Here is a 20,876-nt window from a genome sequence, read left to right as displayed (position 1 = left end):
GAACGAAAATTCTCCCGCCATTTTGCGCCCGAGTTTTACGCCATTTGTCAGTGATGCGAAGGTGTTTGGCACTTTTTTCCGGGTTTTGTAGTGTAGGAAAGAGTTTTATTTTTCTTTTAGCCGCCCAAATATGTCGACAAGTGTAAATACGGAAGAAAGCAGCGTTAATATGGATGAAGGTGTTGCTCTGCCGGAGGATTTCAGAGGTAAATAGTTCGCACTGCTTTATAAACCTACCGCCGTACTGTAGCTGGTTGTGCACAAGCATATTTTTCTTAAATCTTTATTCTCAGAATGGAGTTGTTCTGATCTAACACAGTGGATGACAGACACTGACAAATTTAAAAAGGAAGAAATTTCGCTTATAAAAGGTATGTGCTGCCGCAATATTGGAACTTGATATGCAGCAAATTTTGTGATAAGTGGACCCTGATATAACTGAGCTAAAAATTAAGCTTTGATCCAGTTCAGTTTTACGTTGCACTTTGACAGGAGCCGAAATTTCCGGAAAGTCGTTACCAATGGTGGACCGCCAAGTGTTAAAAGATATTGGCATAACGAGTGTTGGGAGACAGCTGGAAATTATCCAAGCGTTTCAGGAAGTAATTCAACCAGCAAGTAAGCCTTTGTCTTGAGCAGTACTGTAAAATAACTGTGAGGTTTTAACTTTTCTACCAGCGGGATATTTGGGAAGTTAATTGCATTTCTCCGAGAGCCAGAAATTGATCAAGTTAATTCAGTTACTTTGCAATAGTCCATTTTGGATTTCTTTGCTCCTTCTGGATAAAATAATGTAGTCCTGACAGTGCAAATTTTAAATTAACTGAATATGAGGCACACTCTGTATAACTTTTGTGCCTACCATGTTTTCATTAATTAGTAGGAAAGAAGCAAAATGACCAGTAGTAGTGATGCAAATGATCTCCATGTTTTAGTCTTTATTTAGGTCAGATTTTAATTTAATTTCTTTCAAAATAATTTCTTTCATTAATAATGCCAGGCACTGAACAAATGTGTGCTGACAGGGATCAAGAAGCAGGAACCTCAACTTTCAACGTTTCGACGTTCAACAATCAGTGGAAAAAGAAAGTGAAGAAATCAGACCAGCGTAAATGGTCAGAGTGTAACAAGAACTTATATCGTACAAAGTAGGTAGAAAACCAACACTTAATACTATCACAATTAGATTCTTTTACTTACAACAAGGCTAGAAAATGAATAACTTTGATTGACCTGATATAATAGGATTGCTGTTGTAGGAAGAGAAGTAGGCAAGATTTGGCCAGGAAATCAGAAAATCTACTTCAAACAAAACCAGGCCAACCTACTGAAGTTGGAAGAGCTAGCATCAAGACTAGCTGATACTTGCTCCATACCTGAGATTGGATTTGGACGAGGTAATAAAATTTATGTAGCTGATTCTCTGTGTGAGTAAATTATAGAAAAAAAAAATAACAGCAAGTCAAGGAAGTTCTTAAAGGTCAAAATATAAACTGTATCTACACTTTGTAGCTCTCCTAAAGAACTTCTCATTATACAGTTTAGAAAATCAGAAAGACTTATATAGCTTTTAAATATGTGTATTCCTCAAGTCTTTAAACATCCTGATGATTTATTCCTTTCCTTTTTCTAGAAGCCATTCGATCACATATCCTCCAGTGGTCTCAAGAAAAAAACCGCAGAATAGCTGATGGCTATGATTTTGAGGTATAGTGTATGCTCAAATAGCATTTTCTTCATATCATGTGTTAATATGCCTGTGAACAGGCTTCCTCTTATGAGGAGTACATCTAGTGAAGAAAGAAAATCAAATGAGTAGTGTCTTTAACTTGAGCCCCATTTATACTTCCTTCTCTTATCCCCTTTAAAAAGTTCTTCCCGTTTTTCCCAGTCTTCCCCATAGCCTATAAAGATGGAACACAATTAGATCAAAATTTTGTTACTTCAACTTTTTAGGTTGAACATACACGTGCTAAGAGGGCAAAAAAGTCAGGCATGGAAAGCCCACCAAGCACAAGTACTAGTGGCACTGACAATAGTAAGCAAACCTTCCAAACTTGTTGCTTACAAACAGTTAGACAAGTTACTTTTAATTGTGTGCTTTTTTACAGTCAGTAAGAGGCACCTTTTTACCCTCAGAAATCTAGAAAAGTCCCATAATTTTCTCTGTATGCTTACTTTCACCAAAGTCTAACTTGAAAGAAAACTGGTGGCCAAGTTGTTTTGAAGAGAGGTTAACTATATGTGGTCTTATACTAGTACACTTGCTCAGAACATTCTTACAAGACTTGGCTTTGAATTATGATTTGTGCAAACCTTTACCGCAGTGTATATGACTGAAATGAATCAGGCTTGTCTTTTTATGCATGTTTTTTTGTCCTTCATTTGTCAAGTGTCAAGTGATATATGGTACAGTTTTGTCAGTGACATTTTTTCAATTCAATCTACTTTCAGGTGGAGATACAGAAACATTGGAATCAGGAGATACTGAAGCAGAGCAGGATGTGGAACGTGACATTGAGAAAATCTCAAAGACAGCAGCCAAAGTTGTTTTGTTAGTTGCATTCAGTGTTAATTCCTTTAACTACTTATCTATTAATAGGAATCTTAATCCTCTAGCAAAACATCTGAAAGTCAAAACACGGGGAATGGGTAATTATGAAATGGCATGTTCAATAGCGAAGCAATTGTTAAAGCAACAGTATATTGTTCCAAGGGACCCTGCACAAGAGTTAAATTACAATTGTATTAAAACAACAGAAATTAAAAGCAACAAGAGCTTAAATTTCTTATTTGATAAGTCACCTAAGCCATCTTCAAGTGATGAGGAAGAAAATGATGAGAATATGGTTTTAACCCAAACTCAAAGTCATTAGACAGTTTCTGATAGTTTCTGAAATAAGGACATGTTGACCAAGTTACCATTATGGGTATAGTTTAACTCATCTTTATATCAAATTAAGTTGAAATTTGAAATTAAGTTGATACTGAAACAGAGCAGGATGTGGAGCGCAACATTGATAAAATCTCAAAAACAGCAGCCAAAGTTGTTTTGTTAGTTGCATTCAGTGTTAATTCCTTTGACTACTCATCTATTAATAGGAATCTTAATCCTCTAGAAAAACATCTGAAAGTCAAAACATGAGGAATGGGTAAATATGAATTGGCATGTTGAACAGCGAAGCAATTGTCAAAGCAACAGTATGTTGTTCCAAGGGACCCTGCACAAGAGTTAAATTACAATTGTGTTAAAAGAACAGGAATTAAAAGCAACAAGAGCTTAAGTGTCTTCTTTGGTAAGCCACCTAGTAAGCCATTTTCAAGTGATGAGGAAGAAAATGCTGAGAAAATAGATTGAGCACAAATTCAAAGTCATTAGACAGTTTTTGACAGTTTCTGAAATAAGGACATGTTTACTAAGTTACCATTATGGGTATAGTTTAGCTAATCTTCCATATGAAATTAAGTTGATGTTATTAATCAAATATATATATCTTGAAAAGTGATTACAAGTATAAGTGACAGTTTAAGTGCAAACCTTTTGTTTGGTTTATAAAACTAAATTCAAGAAGCTACAAACTGTGCATAAAATATGTTTTATTGGTTACAGCTTTATTCAGTTTTTTTCTTGACTTACAGATCTGTTTTAACTGAAAGAAGGAGATTATCACTTTATAATTTGATTTTGGAAAAAAATAAAGTTTATTTTGGTAAGGCAAATGTGGTATTACTTTGCTGGATTTAATATACCAATAGTTTTTATTGCCAACGAGCCAGCCGAGCGAAGACACTCGGCTGGCGAGGCGGCAGAGGATAGTGCCGCGCGAAGAATGGTGTATGCGAAAAAATTCTCGATCGGCGTTGAAAAGTGTAAGTGTAATGCCCCATTCACACCAAAGCTTAAACATGTTTAAAAGTTGTTTTGTTAAACACAGTTTAATTTTTTTTTCTTCATAGAAACTATTTAACCGAATATTTTTGATTTGAATGTAGCACATTGGAAACACAAGTTAGCTAGTACTTGAATCCAATGGAAAATCAAGTTTTTCAGTTCTCTGTTTATAATTTTCATTCAATGAAAACCAGTTTAACAAAACATGTTTTGCTGGTGTGAATGGGGTGTAAGGTGTAAGATGTAAGAATGTCTCAGTTTAAGCCAATTGCAAGGAAGGAACTATTCAAGCCAATGAAAAGACGTGTTACATTGTAGTTTTTAACCAATCAAGAGGCGGTACATCTAGACACTATCGCGTGGTTGTTTGATGAGCTTGTTTGTGGAAGCGTCTCTTCGTTTGGTTTGAAGTGCAAGCAGCTCGATCTTGTTGTAGAAGGTGAGTGTTTTCTTTGTTGTGGTCGTTATTGAATTGTAAAGAATTTCATAGGCTCAGAATATACAGCGGTCAAGAGACCAATAGCACTAGCGTGTTATACAGCGGTTGAGAGATCAATAGAACCAGCGTGTTCGCTACTGACTTGAACCAGCGAGTTTAGCAATCAATAGGACCAGCGTGTTCATCAATTAAACTAAAACTTCAATCGACCAGCGTTCCTTTACAAAACTCTTCATCTAATTTGAATATCGAGGAAAACTGATGAAACTAGTAAGAGCAAATCCAGAGTTCAAATTCACCGTTTGAGATACGAAATCGAACCAGCGTGTTCACCACAGAATTGAACGAGCGTGTTCATCAATCGAACTAGCGTATCAAACTGAAAGTTCATCGATCGAAGTAGCTTGTTTCCTCTCACTTTGCTCAGAATATACAGTGGTCGAGAGACCAATAGCACTAGCGTGTTATACAGTGGTAGAGAGATCAATAGAACCAGCGTGTTCGCTACTGATTTGAACCAGCGAGTTCAGCAATCAATAGAACCAGCGTGTTCATCAATCAAACTGAAACTTCAATCGACCAGCGTGCCTTCGCTCTGACGAAGGGCTAACGCTCGAAACGTCAGCTTTTTTACTCTTTACGGTGGCTAATTTACGTTTTCAACCCAGTTGTTAACACTAAATTACCTGAAGGCTCAGAAGGCCTATTTGCGCAAGACAAGGCATCAAAATGGTGCGCTGATCGAATTCGACAACCTTGGACTCGTTTGAGGGCAGAATTTCGACCAGTTCTCTTTAAGGTTCCTATTCATTTTACTTATCATTTATTAATTTCATTGGTTTTATTTTAGTAGAATTCACTCGAGTGCCATCAGAACAGCTCTTTGATCGCGATTACCATTGTGCCTCACTTTGTCCGCCATTATGAGTACCCGCTGAATTCCAAATAAGCGAATGGAATTTATCCCCTTTTTTAGCGCGCCTTCGAAACAAAGCGTTTTAATCCAAACTGGCTGAGTGTCATTGATTAAAACTAATTAAACTCAAGAAGTTCTGATTTCAACTTAATTTTAATTTATATACGGCTCATCTAAATCTGGACATTTGGAAGACCTCAAAATCCACTTTCATGAGTCAATAAATACCTTTTAAATTTGAACTTAATCTTAATAAAACGTTGCATAGTGTTAGCCATTCCCCATCTTACTTCTCTTGCGTGGTTTTCCAAATTTATTTCATTTTCATCTAATTTTTTTACCGCGACTTGGGCTTCTTCGTGGTATACTCGAAACATTTGCGAATCAGTATGCAGGTATGTCAAATCTCATGTGTCAATTTTATCATGGAAATCCAAATTAGTGACACGTGAAGGGACCAGAATTTGCTGTAAGCAATGCCATATAAGGTCACCTTTTCATTGAAATTTTGTTTTTTACATAACTCCACACGTCAGTGATTTGAATTTTGCACGCTTTTATTTCGCGCTATATGCAAATCCGGCTCCTTTAAACAGTTTATCGGCTCGTTGCTTTGCAAGTCTCGTTTTCCGCGTCGTTGCAGTGGTGAGATCAGGTTTCCGCGTCATTTTGTAGTGGTAAGTTTTGTTCCCCGTTCTTGCCTACTTATCGTTCAATGTTTTCGCTTTTCCTTTGAGTGCTCGTGTTAAGTATTTCCCTCTTTCTTCGTGAATAAAGGACAATGCTTCGAAATTAAAAAAACCCTAGTTTCGTGCTTCGTATCTCGATAAAACATGCTAACACAATCAATTATTGCTAAATTCATAGCTCATTGATAATGAAGGTAATTTTCATGTTTTGAGTTTATGCTCGCAATTTATGTTCTCAGTTCAGGCTCGCAGTGCATGTTCAAAGTCTGGGACCTCAGTTCGCTGAACTGAGGTTTTAGACTTTGACCTCTTTGACTTTGACCCTAAAATTGAGAGCCCAAGCTCTTGATGGTCTTCGTTCTGTTCGCTCGTGACTTCTTCCATCGTAGGATTTGCCTGCGCCATGGCTATTGTATGCAGTCGACAAACTCCCGCTAATATCTTGAATTCCTCCAATCTTCACTATAGCGACGCTTGATCGCCGCTAGCTGGACCGTACGAATCTCACTGATCGACACAACAAATATCGCCCCAATTTCTTTCATGGAACGCCTCCTTTATTAAATGTCGTATTTGACCGTGAAGCTAAAAATAATTGATTCACAAAATTAGCGACAAGAACATAACGGAATCGCGCCCATTGAAAAGCGTCGCCCGAGAAAAGTGGGGTACCCATGATGCTTTGCGGGCGCAATGACCTAGGAATGAATGTTGTGCCGCGTAGCACTGGGAACACAAATGGTGAAACAGAGAATTAACTCTGAAGTGTTATTTAAACCCATGAATAACCCATTGAGCGTTAGCCCTAATAAAGGGAAACAGGGAACCACACGAGGCAAAGAAAAAATCTTTTGACCTCGGTGGGAATCGAACCCACGACCTCCGGATTAGATCTACCGTTACTCTGCCGACTGAGCTACGAGGTCGCACAGAGAAAGTCGGGGACGATTTAGGATGGTGAATCGCGGCGAAGAGAAAGTAAGGGTACATATGAATGTTGTGCCGCGTAGCACTGGGAACACAAATGGTGAAACAGAGAATTAACTCTGAAGTGTCAGAGTTAATTCTCTGTTTCACCATTTGTGCTTCACATTTCACTTTCATCTACAACCGCAGTACAAATATGAATTATTTCATATAAACTTCACATCATTTCACTGCACGGGAAGATATGAACTCAATAAATTGACCTCGCTCCCAATGTGTGGCTTCATAGCTCAGTTGGTAGAGCATCGCACCGGTATCGCGGAGGTCACGGGTTCGAATCCCGTTGAAGCCCTGATTTTTTTCAGGCTTCTTCTTTCCAATTGCTTAAATTGGAAAATTTACTGCGATGATCACATTTCACTTTCATCTACAACCGCAGTACAAATATGAATTATTTCATATAAACTTCACATCATTTCACTGCACGGGAAGATATGAACTCAATAAATTGACCTCGCTCCCAATGTGTGGCTTCATAGCTCAGTTGGTAGAGCATCGCACCGGTATCGCGGAGGTCACGGGTTCGAATCCCGTTGAAGCCCTGATTTTTTTCAGGCTTCTTCTTTCCAATTGCTTAAATTGGAAAATTTACTGCGATGATCACATTTCACTTTCATCTACAACCGCAGTACAAATATGAATTATTTCATATAAACTTCACAGCACTTTAATTATCACTTCAGACCTAGGAATGAGGTTGCAAACGCTCACCGCCAACTTCGGTCGCTTTTGATCTGAATTGACAAATTCCCAAACGGGAGTTGTGAAATTTCGCTTTGCGTCCGTTTAGAGACAATGGAGATACAATTGGAGCAATTAGCATTGTTTCAAAGTGACGAAATGCTCTTTTCGTCGGTAAAGAGCGAGGGCCGCGTTTGCATATCAAAAGAGCGTGAAGTGTTCATCCGTAAGCTTATGAGCGTGAGCGTGCACCTACGTGGAGCGGGAATCTACAACGTATACTTAAGCTTTTCGAAAAGTAATTAGACTACCGAGGTGTTATCTGAAACTGACGGCAATAACGGGCCAAAAAGGAAGGTAAAATTCCGCACAGCCCCACACTACATTATAGGTTCAGTTCTTGGATAGAGTGACAAAAACAATACTTTACCATTGGGAAAACAGATTTGTTTTACGATAGTATGGGGCAGTACGGAAATTTTACTAAAAGGAATATTTCTGTGATGTTTTGCTTTCTTGGCGAAGTTGATGGTCGAACCTCGCAAATCTGCCGCATTTGAGTCTTAACACAAATTGAAAACCCGGCATTTGAAAGGTAATTTAATTTTACATCTGACCGATTTTTAAACAATATAACCTAATCAAGATAAAAGCGCTACGTTTCGGTTGTCTGCACAAGAAACAGTACTTTCGAACACTGCTTACACGGGAGATTACATGATTGACAGTCGGATTGACAGGCCTGCGTGAAGTTACGCATGCTCTCTTTCTCTTTTCTAGCTTATTTGCATTTTCCCGTGCGACGTTTTTCAATGAGCGCGATTCTGTAATGAATTAGCTATAGAAACACTCGAGGTAAATTAAACTTACATTGTTGCCGGATCTGGCGAGAGTTGACACAAAAAAGACCTTTCCTTCCTTCGATAAAAACGACAGACAATTTCTTTCTATTAAACCACGAGTGCTTGCGAAATCGATCGAATTATTGAATTGCACAATAGATCCGTTCTGTTTGGAAATGCGATACCACTTACGGAACGCGTGACGAGGCACCTAGTGTGACTTTTACAGATTATTAATTAAACGATTACTAAATCAAAACAAGGGATAAACCCGTGCCTTAGGGGCACTTACAGTAATTGAGCGGTGTAATTGAGAGCTTTAAGTTGACTAGTATTTCGGCGAAATGGGCTGCAACTTTACTTCAAGGAAGGGACTTGTTATTTACCTTAGCTTGCTTTATGGTCTCTCTTGGGTGACTGGACATGAATTGTATGTTTTAAATAAATGATAAGAGAAAAAGTCAATTGATGGCGCTTTACTTGTTCGTGAAAAAATGTTCTCACTAAAACGACATTTATCCTTCTATTTCTTCTCTATTGATACAACGTGGCAAATATGTTTGCATGAAGCGAAACCTTTTGGTTTTTCTAGTCAGTATTTCAAATGCGATTATCAATGATCTCAAATTTGTTTACCGCGTTAGAAGCATTTCATTGTATATTATTTTATGAGATATTAAGTGTGATGACCGAGAGCGACAATAAGCAAAAATAGTGTGATTTGTTTTGAAAACAGCACTGAATGGCTGTTTGTCGGAGAGGTTACAAAACACCGCTGCCGGACTTCGCGAATGCGTAAGTAGGTCAATTTTGACCAAATTTTCTGTTTATTTACCACAGGAGAAGTCTTATGCCATGCTTTGCCTTTGTCTTTCAAACGGCCGATATCTGTTTCAAACTTCTCTCTCATTACATACCTAATTTTCATTTGCGTCGACAAATTTTGCTTTAAAAGAGATCGTTTTTAACTCGTGAATTGCGCGCATGCGCAAGAGCGAGTTATAGATACGATGTGGGGAATGCCATTCGCTCGCTCGCTCGATTGGTCGATTCCTGTAAACTTTTTTTAGATTTTAGGCTTTTGAGTGCATTTTATAGTTTTTGGCGAGCAATAAACAGAGGAAATGGCGACCTTTGTTGCTAAGAATAGTGGTGGGGTGAAAAAGAAGCCAATGATAATCTTAAAAGAGTTTTTTTTTTTCGTTTTAGTTTCAACAAGCGGCGCCAGCGACTGGCAGGCATGCAAGGATTCACACTGAAATAACAGAACAACCTTCGTTTTTCATAAAATTATAATTTACAGTCCTTGAACTTGAAAACAATCCGAAGATTCATTGAAAATATCACTTACTGCGAAGCGCTCGGAGTTTACAGATGTTCAAAAGCTTTTTCTGTTATAGCGTGAGATTGAGGACAAAATTGATCATTACGTTTCGTCGCGTGTGTTTTTCCTGTGAGAAGCAACAAAAGATGCCGGCGACTGACGAAATAACAAGTTAACACGAAAATCAGATAACACCTAAACAAACAATTTTAGCTACCGATTTTCAGTGAATTTTTAAAGAACAATTTTCTTTTAAGTTTCAAGACAATTTGAAGATTCAACATACAAACAACGTACTAAAATGCGAAAGTTACACACCACAAAATTGATAAATAGGCCTGAAATGAAATTCTATCTTGTTATTGATCATACGTTGCCTAGCACGTGACCTAAATCTACCCAGGCGGAGATCCAAAATGACGGTGGCAGGCTTGGCTTAGTTATATCACTCAAAACTCGTTCCCGTTTGTCTCATTTGATAAAGAGGGAATCGTTAATGTTTTCATTAAGACAGTATTGCCTTGATTTTCTAATATTTACAACGAAAGACAGTAAATTTCACTTTTCACCCACATTTACTTCCAACCTTTTCTTTTGAACCAGAAACAAAAATGATAGACGTTTAAAACACATGACATCATCCACCTTGTCAAATGTAATAGCATGATCATTTCAATTGTAATGCCTTCTTATCCCAACGTTACTTTGTTTCTTTGCTACATTAGCGAACACTGAACTACTGCTAGTACTCTAGATATGACAATCAACCACAAAATTCCCTAAACCAGATAACATTAAACATAATCTAAAAAATCACGTGTCAATTCACGAGTTTGCTCACAGAGCACTTTGATTGATCATTTCCTGACGTTTGTGTCAACAATTAAGGTTTATAAAAACTTTCATGACGTATTTGTACTTGAGGCGAGAAGAATTTAGCAAAACTAAACGTCTAAGGTGATCTTAAGACGGCAATACTTCAAAAACGCTACCTAAAAGATGAACTTTCATTCCTCCTGAGAATTTTAACAGCGCCTCATTCCAATAACTGTTTCTAATGGTGCAAGAAAACGTGACCACATTGCCGTCAGGTTTTTTTGATAGTATGGATAGGTTGATGATTTCACGTTGTTTTCTGCGTAGAGCGATAAAAAGTGTTCAAAAAAAGAGTGCTTTCGATTGGGAAATCTGGTTTCCAATAAACCGGAAATCCAAAACACAGAAGCCGAACGTTGGAAGCGAGCAAATCCTTTGGAGGTGCCGTTATTGTAATTTGTGACTTGTCAGTTCTGCAGGTTCAACTCAAATATTTGTCATCCGATGTGCCGTGCAGAAGACCGTCGAACAGCTTTACCATCCATATCGCGCTTTCGCATTCAAATACAGTCAGTACATCACTCATTTGTTTTGCTCAATATTTTTTATAAAGGCTCCACAACTCCAGGTGCAATGTCATAAACTGTTGCACCTGACTTCAACTCATTACACCTTCAAAAAATATCAGCTTTTCTACCACGATCAGGGCCATCTTTTAAGGAAAGACCAGACCAAGCTTTCAAATTTTTTCTGTCCTTCAATCGGAAGTTTTTTTTCGTAACAGCGGTGATCAGAAAAAATATCCTCACCAGTGAACTGAGGAAACGAATTAAATTATCAAAACACAAAGCATTTCTTAGAAAAGGGTGTTTGCGAACCAGTTTCGAGCGACTGAGACACCATTTTGATGAGATCGAAAGAAAGTTTGTTGCTTTAAAATGTGGTTAAAACAAATAAGAAGTGATAATCGCATCGTTCGGTTTCGTTCTGAGCAACATAACATTAGGTACCTTCCTAGGTATTGGACTTAGGACTTAGAATTTTTCAATGAATAATAAATTAAGTATTTTCGTCGTATTTAGACTGAGCGCAAAGCGAATGAAAAAAAGAGTTCTTGCGTTATGGTTGCATATGTTTTTGAGGCCTCTGAGCTCAGATAGTTACTATAAACTTTTTATTAAAAAGTGAGTATATTTTTTAAAGACAGAATTTTCTCGGAAAAAGCTGTTTTCAGATTTCATAATTCGTTAACACATTAACATAGCTCGTTAACACGCTAACCTTAATAACTTTGCAAAGGAATTTGATCACAACCTGCAAAGGAGGACTAAACAGTTCACATCAGTAAGTGCCGTTCGAAACAAATATGCTACGAATCGGGACACCTCTAGTTCTGCAGGTTCATATCAAATATTTATGGCCCGATGTGCCGCGCCAAAGACCGTCGTACAGCTTTATTATCCATATCGCACTTTCGCACTCAAATACAGTCAATACATCACTCATTTGCTTTGTTCAATATTTTTCTTGAAAGCCAGACATCTTCAACTGAAATTTTATCAATAGTTGCAGCTGACTTGGACTCAATTCCGCGTAGATGATATGTTTGATTTCTAACACGATCAGGGTCATCTCAAGAAAAGACTATATCAAGCCATGCACTGTTTTGTTTCCTTTAATCGAGTCTTTTGAAATAACAATAATGGTCCATAAAGAAACTCAACAGGAATGAACTGGAGACATTAATCAACTTTTTAAAACAAAATACGTTTCTTGGAAGAGACTGTTTGCGAATCATTTGCGTGCCACTGAGATGCCATTTAGATGAGCCTAGAGAAACGGAGATCCTACTAAGTTTTTCTGCTTTGAAATTCCGTTAAGACAAGAGAAGAAATAATAATCACATCGTTTAGTTTGGTTCTGAGAAAATAAACATTGTGAATCTTTTCCGGGCATTGGAGTTAGTTTGCTGACTCCATCTTGTTAATGAATAATGAATGGTGTTTTTGAGAACTTGGACGTTAAGGAGATATTTTAATTAAGGCCAAAGTGAAAGCTGCTACTTTCGAAATTACAAGTAGACTTAAAAAACCGAATTACTGACAGTATATTGTAAGATCTATGGCTTTGGAACCTGGATGCCGATCAGATTTTCTGAGTCTCCTGAGATAATCTAGCGACGGATGGCCAAGAAGGAAACACTACTGTAACTTAAGGTCAACTTTTGAAGGCATTAAAATAGGAAACTCAGCATGTTTTTTCTCTCGGAAAACAACTTGAAAGCTCCAGAATCTCGTTAATAAATAACGTTTTTGAGAACTTGAAGGTTAAGGAGATATTTTAATTAAGGTCAAAGCGAAAGCTGCCACTTTCGAAATTACAGGTAGATTTAAAAATAAGAATTACAGACGGTATATTGTAAGATCTACAGCTTTGGAACCTGGATGCCGATCAGATTGTTTTGATTCTTCCTTGTAATCTTACGACAGATGATCAAGCAGAAAACACTGCGGTAACTTAAGATCAACTTTTAAAGGCATTAAAGGTAGGAAACTTCGAAATGTTTATTCTCTCGGAAAACAACTTCAAAAAGCTACTTAACTCTCACTGATTGATCGTCTCGACTAGTTTGAGGTAGGCTTAATTAATGCTTACCTTTGGACCTTTCCCACACAAGTCACACCCTAATGACTTTCTACAATCACTATGCGATCACGTGCATGGTCTCTAAATTGAAGTCACAACGAGTCTGATTGGAAGAAAATTACCCTTATTGTTGGATTCTGGGAGTCTTCAGACTGAGACAGCTGCGGAAAGATAAGGCCTCCAAATAGAACAACTAAACACTTTAGTTTGCTTTGAAGGTGGAAGTTTATTTCCTAGCTGTTCAAAGTTTATTCAGCTTTCCTTCGAATTCGCCTGCCTTTGTGTGATTTCTGGTAAGTCATTCTAATGTCCTCCAGAGCATCTAATCGTTCAGAAGGCCGAGTTTTTGTTCGTGTCGTTGGCTTTCAGCACTACACATCGATTACTAGCCAGCACAACCTAACTCTCTTCGCTGTTCGACTTAGGTTTCTCTGTTGCTGACACGATTTAAATCGACCGCTTGTTTCTTTTAAATGTAAAGATTTACAAATCTTAATCTTTTAATGCTCAGTGTGAGGAAATTTCGATTGGTTCCGACAAGTTTAGCATATGTGTTACATTATTTCAAATACTATCATCGCGCATCTACACTCGACGCGAGCATAATTTAGCAAAATCCATATCATAAATGGCCAAGAAATAGAACAAAAATCTTCCTATCGAGTCAAGCACCTTTAGATGAACGTGCAAAAAGGACTGAAAAAGCTAGGCTGAAGGCTCGAAGGCTGAAGGCTCGAAGGCTGGAGGTTAGGTTCGAAGTGTGGACTTCGGTGTGGTTCCTTGCTGCGCTGTTGTCCATTCTCGGATCAAAGGAACTCAACATTGACTACAGTGCATGCTGTTTACTCAGGCCTGAGCAGTGTTACGAAACTGCGCAGCTTAGCAGAAGCTCGGCACAACCTGTTAAATGACGATAAAAATAGTGTTATGTACTAACTTAAATTCCGAGGAAGAGAAATGGTCAAAAAACGATTCTAAGATCTGTAACATTTATTGAGTATTTTTCTGTGCGAGACTTTTACTAGCCACCTCATTTGTCTTATATTTTCGAGTGTTACTCGTATACATAGGCTCGAAACTTTGGGAAAGCTGTCAAAAAATTATAAACATTATTATGCAATAACTTGAACTCCAACAGGGAGAGAAACGGCCAAACAACATCCCTGAGAGCTGTCGAGTTTGACAAAAATTTATTTTGCGAGACTTTTACTTTTTGGGACCTTTCCCACTTATGTTTATACGTTTGGATGATATCACGGCATTGAAGTGATAAAGTAGAGCATTGGTATCCAACAACGTTTTTCGGAAAATAGCAATTGTACATAACATTTCATTATTTTTTCGATTCGACGACTACTGCTTGCTTTTCTCTTTGTAAAATAGCTCTTTCGCAAAAGTTGATGTAGGTTTGCAACCTGTTGAAGGGTAAATTCTTCGTATAAGGAAACGTTGAACTAATTTTTGATTTTTTGTCACGTTTTCAGCTGGCTTCAAGGAACTTTTTCACTCTAAACTGAGCAGATCTTAGTTTAAAAAAAGGAATTTCTCGGTAAAAGCTTTTTTTTTCTTGCAGAGCTCATTAAAAATTAATTAACTCGAGAGAGCCATACATTGTGCAAGATTACTTCGACTCCTTGATGGAGAGAAATGATCAAAGGAAGAGCAGAGCAGATCGTATTTTCTCTTGTTGAAGTAAAAGTTCTTCAAAGCGCAAACTTCTTTTGATTAATACGGTTAATGACGGTTGATTTTTTTCGCAAATTATAACTTCCATGTCAAACCAGTCGCTGTTAACAATTCCCAACTTCAGATATGAAGGCCGATAACTCTATTTGGGGAAAATTTGAATATATTTAGGGCGTTGGCCTACACTGAGGGACTGTGTCTGTGTTGTTCGTGGAGAATAAAGTTACGCCATTAAAAAGAGGACGGTAACGAATGATGCATCTTTTTAACGAATCATATGAGAAGTTCTGTTTGGTTCCAATGGAAAAGAAAGTGGTCACCTAAATGACATAAATCGAATCGATAAACCAAGTATGGGCCAAACTCTTCGAAGAGTTTCTGTGCCTCAGTGATGGAGCTTCGGAGAGCGGAGTCCGAAGGTTTGAAGTTCGATTCCTCATGCGCACCCGTGGAAATTTTTATTATCCTCGGCCTGTGACAAGACGAAGAAACACCTTTCTCTATTTTGAGTTTTCGAAAGATAATAAGTTTCTTGGCAGAGGCTGTTTGTGAATTGTATGTGACCGAGGTACCTGTTTGAAGAGTTGAAGAAATGAAGCCTGTCTAAACTGATTCTGGTTTTAAATTTCTTTATGGCAGAAAACATGATGCAGCTTTCCAGCCCTTGGAGTCTATTAATTGTGGTCTAAAGAATAGCGTTTTTTTAAGAGATTAAACGTTACCATTTTAAGAAAATATTCCTATTAAGCCCAAAGCGAAACTTACCATGTAAGAATCTCAGGTAGACTAAGAATCGTACCATCTACGGCTTTTGGGCCTGAAGGCCGGGCACAATCATGTTGTGCCGATTTGTATCGACGATTAAAGGAATCTATCAAACATTCCGGTAAGCTGCTATGCGTGTAGTGTAGATCATGTGAACTTTCAGTTCAAATTTTGGCCTTAAACAGATTAAACTACATCAACAGCTGGCAAATCTTACCACAGTTCCCACTTCGAGTTACCTTACTTTGTTACTGGCTCATTCTTAGTCTGTCATTCGACTAATTTTCATTATTCTCGCTTAACGGGAGATTATGATGGAAGGGTTGTTCCCGAACATTTTTAACTCACACTTAAATTACTTTTACTTGTACCATCATTAGGCGCAAAATTTGCTGTTCTCGGCATCAGCTTTTCCATTCGCATGGAAAAAACATACAACAAAAAAATAGTGGCGAGCGGGACCGAACAAGTCATGTGATAAATATCCATATTATCCTATATATTTCTACCACTAGAGATTCTATTCTTACGGATTTACTTTGTGTTCTGTTTAGGTGTTATTGAGAGCCTTAAGTTGATTAGTATTTAGGCGTAATGGGCTGCAAATTCACTTCACGAAAGGGACTTGTTACCTACCTCAACTTGCTTTGTGGTCTCTCAATAGGTAGGGAAGTTTTGATACGATGGCTGACTTTTCAAAGATTTGCCAGGAAAGCTTAGAATCTGTAAAACAGTTTCTGGAAGAAGCCAACGCTAATACTCCAGAAGTAAATCAGCGACTGGAAAGACTTAACGAAGTCGCGCTAATTTTATCCAGCTCGATCCAAGATGAAGAGGTAAAAGTCAACCAGAAGTGGCTAGAGTCAATGAGAAACCTTTGCAAAAGACTTCTGTTTGGTGGTTGGACGAAGTTGATTATGACAATGGCTTGTCACTCAAGTTTTCTCAATGGGGTCGAAACCCAACAGAGAGCTGATGAAACAATTAAACTTCCATCACACATGCAGAAAAAGGTCGACGAGATAACGAAATACTCGAAAAGATGCCAAGAAATTTTGGAGAGGACCGACGAAATAATGCATTCCCTAATAGAAAAAGTGAGAATTCACTTAATTACTGTTGGGGTCATATTCAATAATCATTTTTATTGTCTCTGAATGTTCTATACCATCGGGCCTAATTCCTATTTCTCCATTCCTTTTAGAATGTAACCAATTTACTCCATTAATGATTTCTATTCTTAGTTTATTTCACCCACTCTCGGATCCATGGGGTACACCCTAAAAATCTACTTGAATTCGGCTTATTCGCGGACCCGTGTACATTTGCGAGCTCCAAATCTGCGAATTTAGCTTAACCCACAAAGGTAAACAATTTTCCTATCTTAAGAAATCCGTGATCTGTGCTGAATTGAAATCAATACCATCTAGAGGTATAAGAGAAGAATTAAAGGACCAGTTGTATAAATATTTTTTACGCACATTCATATGCAAGTCCATAACTTGCTTTTTCTTTTTTAAGCCAGAATATACGAATCAACGTTAACGAGCGTTCTCTTTGCTCTGTTAACAGCAATATTAAGGCTGATAATAGCATCTGGTATACATTTGCATTCTTCCGATCTTGTCAAGCAACAAAACCACAATTATCTCACTTGTGTTATGGCTGCTCATCAGTTCAAGCCAGTCCAATCGAGAGAAAAAAACCGGCAAGCTATAGAATCTGTGGTTCAAAATTTGTGATAACTTGAACGTGTGTAGGCGGGGCAGAGTGTGTTTCAATGATATGGTTATGAACACAAAAAATTTTACCCACACGGCTGACGCTCATTATAGCATATGGTTCCTATAGTGAAGGTGTAGATTTTCGCAAGCATAGTTGTTGACTTTGATATTAGCCTCAGGTCATTTCAACTACGTTTTAGGTACGGGATCACTTGTGAATGTTGACACTTTTAACTATCCTACAGGTGTGTAAGGCAAAAAACGATAATTTCGAGGGAATCGCTGATAAAGATATTCGTACTTTGCAAACGGCTCTTGAAAATCTGGAAGGCGACCTAGAAGCGAGTGAGATATACTTGAAGAGTTCTCGGGAGGCATTCAACGAGCTCAAGTCAGATATAGATGCAGAAAAAAAGTGGAACGACAAAGTTAAGGTTGTTACCATTGCAGCTGGATGTCTTGCCATCGCCATAACGATTGGTGGAGGTTAGTACATGCATAATTTCTAATGAACTACGTACTGGACTTAAAATCTTTTGTTTTTCTAAGCCTGTGCGTGGTGCCATTCATCTCTCCAAGGTCTAAAGTTTTCTCTAGTTCTTGATCTTACGGCCGTTTTAAAATATGTCTTGGCAGCTAGAATTGTGAAATGATATTGGAGGCCCGAATTTGCCAGATAAACACAAATTCTTCAGGAATTATGGCTTATATTCGGACTTACTGTCTGGAGTTCGAGCGAATAAAACTTCAGAGTGAACCAAAGCCTTGTCACTCCAAAAGATTTACTATTATAAAGGTTTATGTTACGTGATAGAGCGGGCGCTCAAAAAAATATTTTAAATCAATAATTCATGACGACATTAAAAATGCTGTGCAGTTCACCTGTACGTATTTTTTATTTATTCATCTATTTATTTTTATCTACTTCTACTTATTTATTTATTTATGTTTTATCATTTTCCATGTTTCGTTTCTAGAGGTTTTATTGGTTGTCCTTTTGTTGTAACTTGGAATCTGCTTCATCGCGCTGCAAACCATTAACTTTTACTTTGTATAGTAAGCTGAATTAAGTGCACATTTTGATTGGCTCAAACTTACTATCCATTGAAGGACAGACACATTAATGATGTCATCATTGCCTGGTTTTTGCTTCTCAAACAACACGGCAGACGCCCGCCAACACGGAATTTATTTGTTAATCACAAAAATGATTTTGAGCATCCCTTGCTCAGATTCCTCCTTCATTTTGAGCATTCTATGTTTTTTCTTTAATATTTTCAAATTGATTTAACTTTATTTTATTACTTCCTAGTTGTGTTACATGTGAGTTTACCGATTGCAAGCCAAATGGGAGCCGTTCAGAAGTTTAATGAACTTCTAGGTAAGTTGGGACCAGCTGAACTCAGTACATTTATGATCGGAGGTGGGCTTGCATCAACAGTTTTAGCCGTTTCTATTTATTGCTACATAGATTTCTACGACAAAAAGCTCTATGAAAAGCTTTCAGGTGTCAAGGCTGATTTGCGGAGTGCAGAAACAGAGTATAACGCCCAAGCAGAGAAATTCAATAAGAATTTGAAAAAAGTGAAGGAAGCGTTAGAGTAATTACCCCTTTACCAGTTAAAAGCTCCTTGACATGATTGTTAGACAAAAGTTTCAGAACATAAGAGGATTAAAATGTAGAAAGCATCCCCTCACATTCCAGAAGAGAAATTCTCTGGTAGTTAGCTCTTAAATTAAAGACGCTAAAGTAACCCCCTGGGACTGTATCGTTTTGGACTTAATAAAAAGTTTATTTGTGAGAGTAGAGTAACAACTAGGATAAACTTTTCTGAAATTAAAAATTCTTTATTGATAACACAGACTAAATTTTACCCCTATACGACTAAACTGCATATAGTGATTACAGGGGAAAAAAGTACGAACAAAGAAACAAGCAAGCAGAAATTTCAAAACTGGATTTGGAAAAAGGTTAATTTTATCTAATAATTGTGTAATTTGTTTTCATAGTCCCACCATTTGGTCTTGCAGTGGTTACCGGAACTGCTTCCTTCTTGGTCTGGATAAAATCGGTTTCTGGAAGACAATATTTTCCGAAACTACATTTTGTTCTAAAAGAAAAAAGTTACTGGAATTTATTGACGGTCTTTCACAATTACTCGCAACTAATGCAAGAAAGGGACCGCGTACTTCTCAGAATAGAAAAATTAGCAAAAGAGTCTCTTTGATTTCTGGCTTTTATTTTGCTAAAATATACTTTTCATTCGTTTAGTTTGGAAGGTTGATTTGACAAGTACAGTCCTGCTATAACAGTCGTGGCCGAAAAATATGCAATTTAGGATATCTTCGAGCTCAATCTAAACGCATCAAGGTTTTTTATAACATCTTTCTGTTCACCAGTCAAAAATCAGTTAGCGTAATAGTTGAACGTTTCAAAAACTGGGGTTACTTTAGCACATGGTGTAGTGTTTTATAAATAACGGTAATAGGACCGAGTGGAGTCCAATTCTTTCTGTAATCATAATTGACAAGTTTTAGCTGTTTTTGGTAATGTCGAAAGTGTAAGGTTTCGTTAATTCTTGGTTTTTTTCAAACGAATTATTTGATTAAGGGATGAAGGGATTGATTAATCACTAAGTTTATCAGAATATTATTGTAATATTAAGCTAAGAGACTGGGTATAAACTCTGGGTCTTTGCAATGTATTATCATTTGTTTAAGAGAAGAGTGTAATTAAAATTCTTCTCGATTAATTTGTATCGGTACAAGTAAGCACTCTACAACAAACTTTGCAATCGTGTTGTATTATATATAGGCTCCTATCGCACGGTCAAGAAGTGCTTATATTAATAAAATCCATTTCAAACTATGGATACAACACTTATGGTAAAACACTTCTGATGCCCTATCCACGTCTGTTGGGTTGAGGTTTTAAGGGTCGCGCTACATGCCATCTCACCGATTTCAATTAAACTTTGCCAGTTTGAAGGGTCTATCCCAAAACTCAAAAAGGCAAACTGGTTCCTGTTTTGGTTATTTTCGAGGGAAATAGACCTCCCCTGGTTTTTCTTGGTTTTCACCATGGAAATCGCTTCAAAATAGGCTTGTCAATCAAGAGAGGCAAATAAATGACCGTGTTTTTAGACTTTTCGGCTGTTACTTGGTGTAGAAGAAACAGTATACGTTACAATAGAATTTCATCAGAACCGGAAATAAGAAAACAATGAAAACAATAGCGTGACGTATACTGTGTCTTCTACACCAAGTAAGAGCCGACTTTTCGATCCATCCAAATATTAGATAACTTGGATGTCATATATCACCCTTGCCAGAAAGCTACAACACTAATTCTTAATTCCCCTTTATAATTCATCACTTCATCTCTGAATACCATCAAAAAATCCTCGGGCACTGCTGCATTTTTGTCTTGGATGCCTTTTAAAATCTGTGACTATGACAAGCTTCTCTT

At 37.5% G+C, this 20,876-nt stretch overlaps 2 protein-coding genes and 1 long non-coding RNA gene across 8 annotated transcripts; 2 read left to right on the top strand and 1 right to left on the bottom strand.

Moving 5' to 3' along the window:
* The first annotated feature begins 24 nt into the window (after positions 1 to 24).
* On the top strand, positions 25 to 3,720 carry LOC149048433 (uncharacterized). The gene is made up of 8 exons (XM_089201102.1): positions 25 to 206; positions 294 to 371; positions 493 to 618; positions 1,001 to 1,148; positions 1,246 to 1,397; positions 1,634 to 1,707; positions 1,957 to 2,038; positions 2,455 to 3,720. Exons 1-8 carry the CDS (start codon positions 131 to 133, stop codon positions 2,874 to 2,876), a joined length of 1,158 nt encoding a protein of 385 aa, XP_089057228.1. The 5' UTR covers positions 25 to 130; the 3' UTR covers positions 2,877 to 3,720.
* Positions 3,721 to 4,238: 518 nt separating this feature from the next.
* On the top strand, positions 4,239 to 20,277 carry LOC149048431 (uncharacterized). 6 transcript variants are annotated; one of them, XM_089201110.1, is made up of 6 exons: positions 4,248 to 4,331; positions 9,183 to 9,241; positions 16,348 to 16,780; positions 17,653 to 17,893; positions 18,720 to 18,788; positions 19,418 to 20,277. In XM_089201110.1, the coding sequence occupies exons 3-6, from the start codon at positions 16,367 to 16,369 to the stop codon at positions 19,633 to 19,635; spliced, it is 942 nt and encodes a 313-aa protein (XP_089057236.1). In that variant the 5' UTR covers positions 4,248 to 4,331; positions 9,183 to 9,241; positions 16,348 to 16,366; the 3' UTR covers positions 19,636 to 20,277. The 6 variants fall into 6 exon arrangements, with proteins under 6 accessions (XP_089057239.1, XP_089057234.1, XP_089057236.1 ...); XM_089201113.1 differs by lacking the exon at positions 9,183 to 9,241 and having other exon boundaries at positions 4,239 to 4,331; positions 18,879 to 20,277; XM_089201108.1 differs by lacking the exon at positions 9,183 to 9,241 and having other exon boundaries at positions 4,240 to 4,331.
* Positions 5,787 to 9,172, bottom strand: LOC149048432 (uncharacterized). The gene is made up of 2 exons (XR_016185129.1): positions 8,475 to 9,172; positions 5,787 to 6,521 (listed from the first exon to the last, which is right to left on the bottom strand). It is a non-coding gene; the product is annotated as an uncharacterized LOC149048432 (long non-coding RNA).
* Positions 20,278 to 20,876: the final 599 nt, after the last annotated feature.

This window comes from Pocillopora damicornis, chromosome 3 (assembly GCF_964200805.1).
Source record: "Pocillopora damicornis chromosome 3, jaPocDami1.2, whole genome shotgun sequence".
NCBI classification, from domain to species: Eukaryota; Metazoa; Cnidaria; class Anthozoa; order Scleractinia; family Pocilloporidae; genus Pocillopora; species Pocillopora damicornis.
This window is presented reverse-complemented; position numbering and strand designations above follow the sequence as displayed.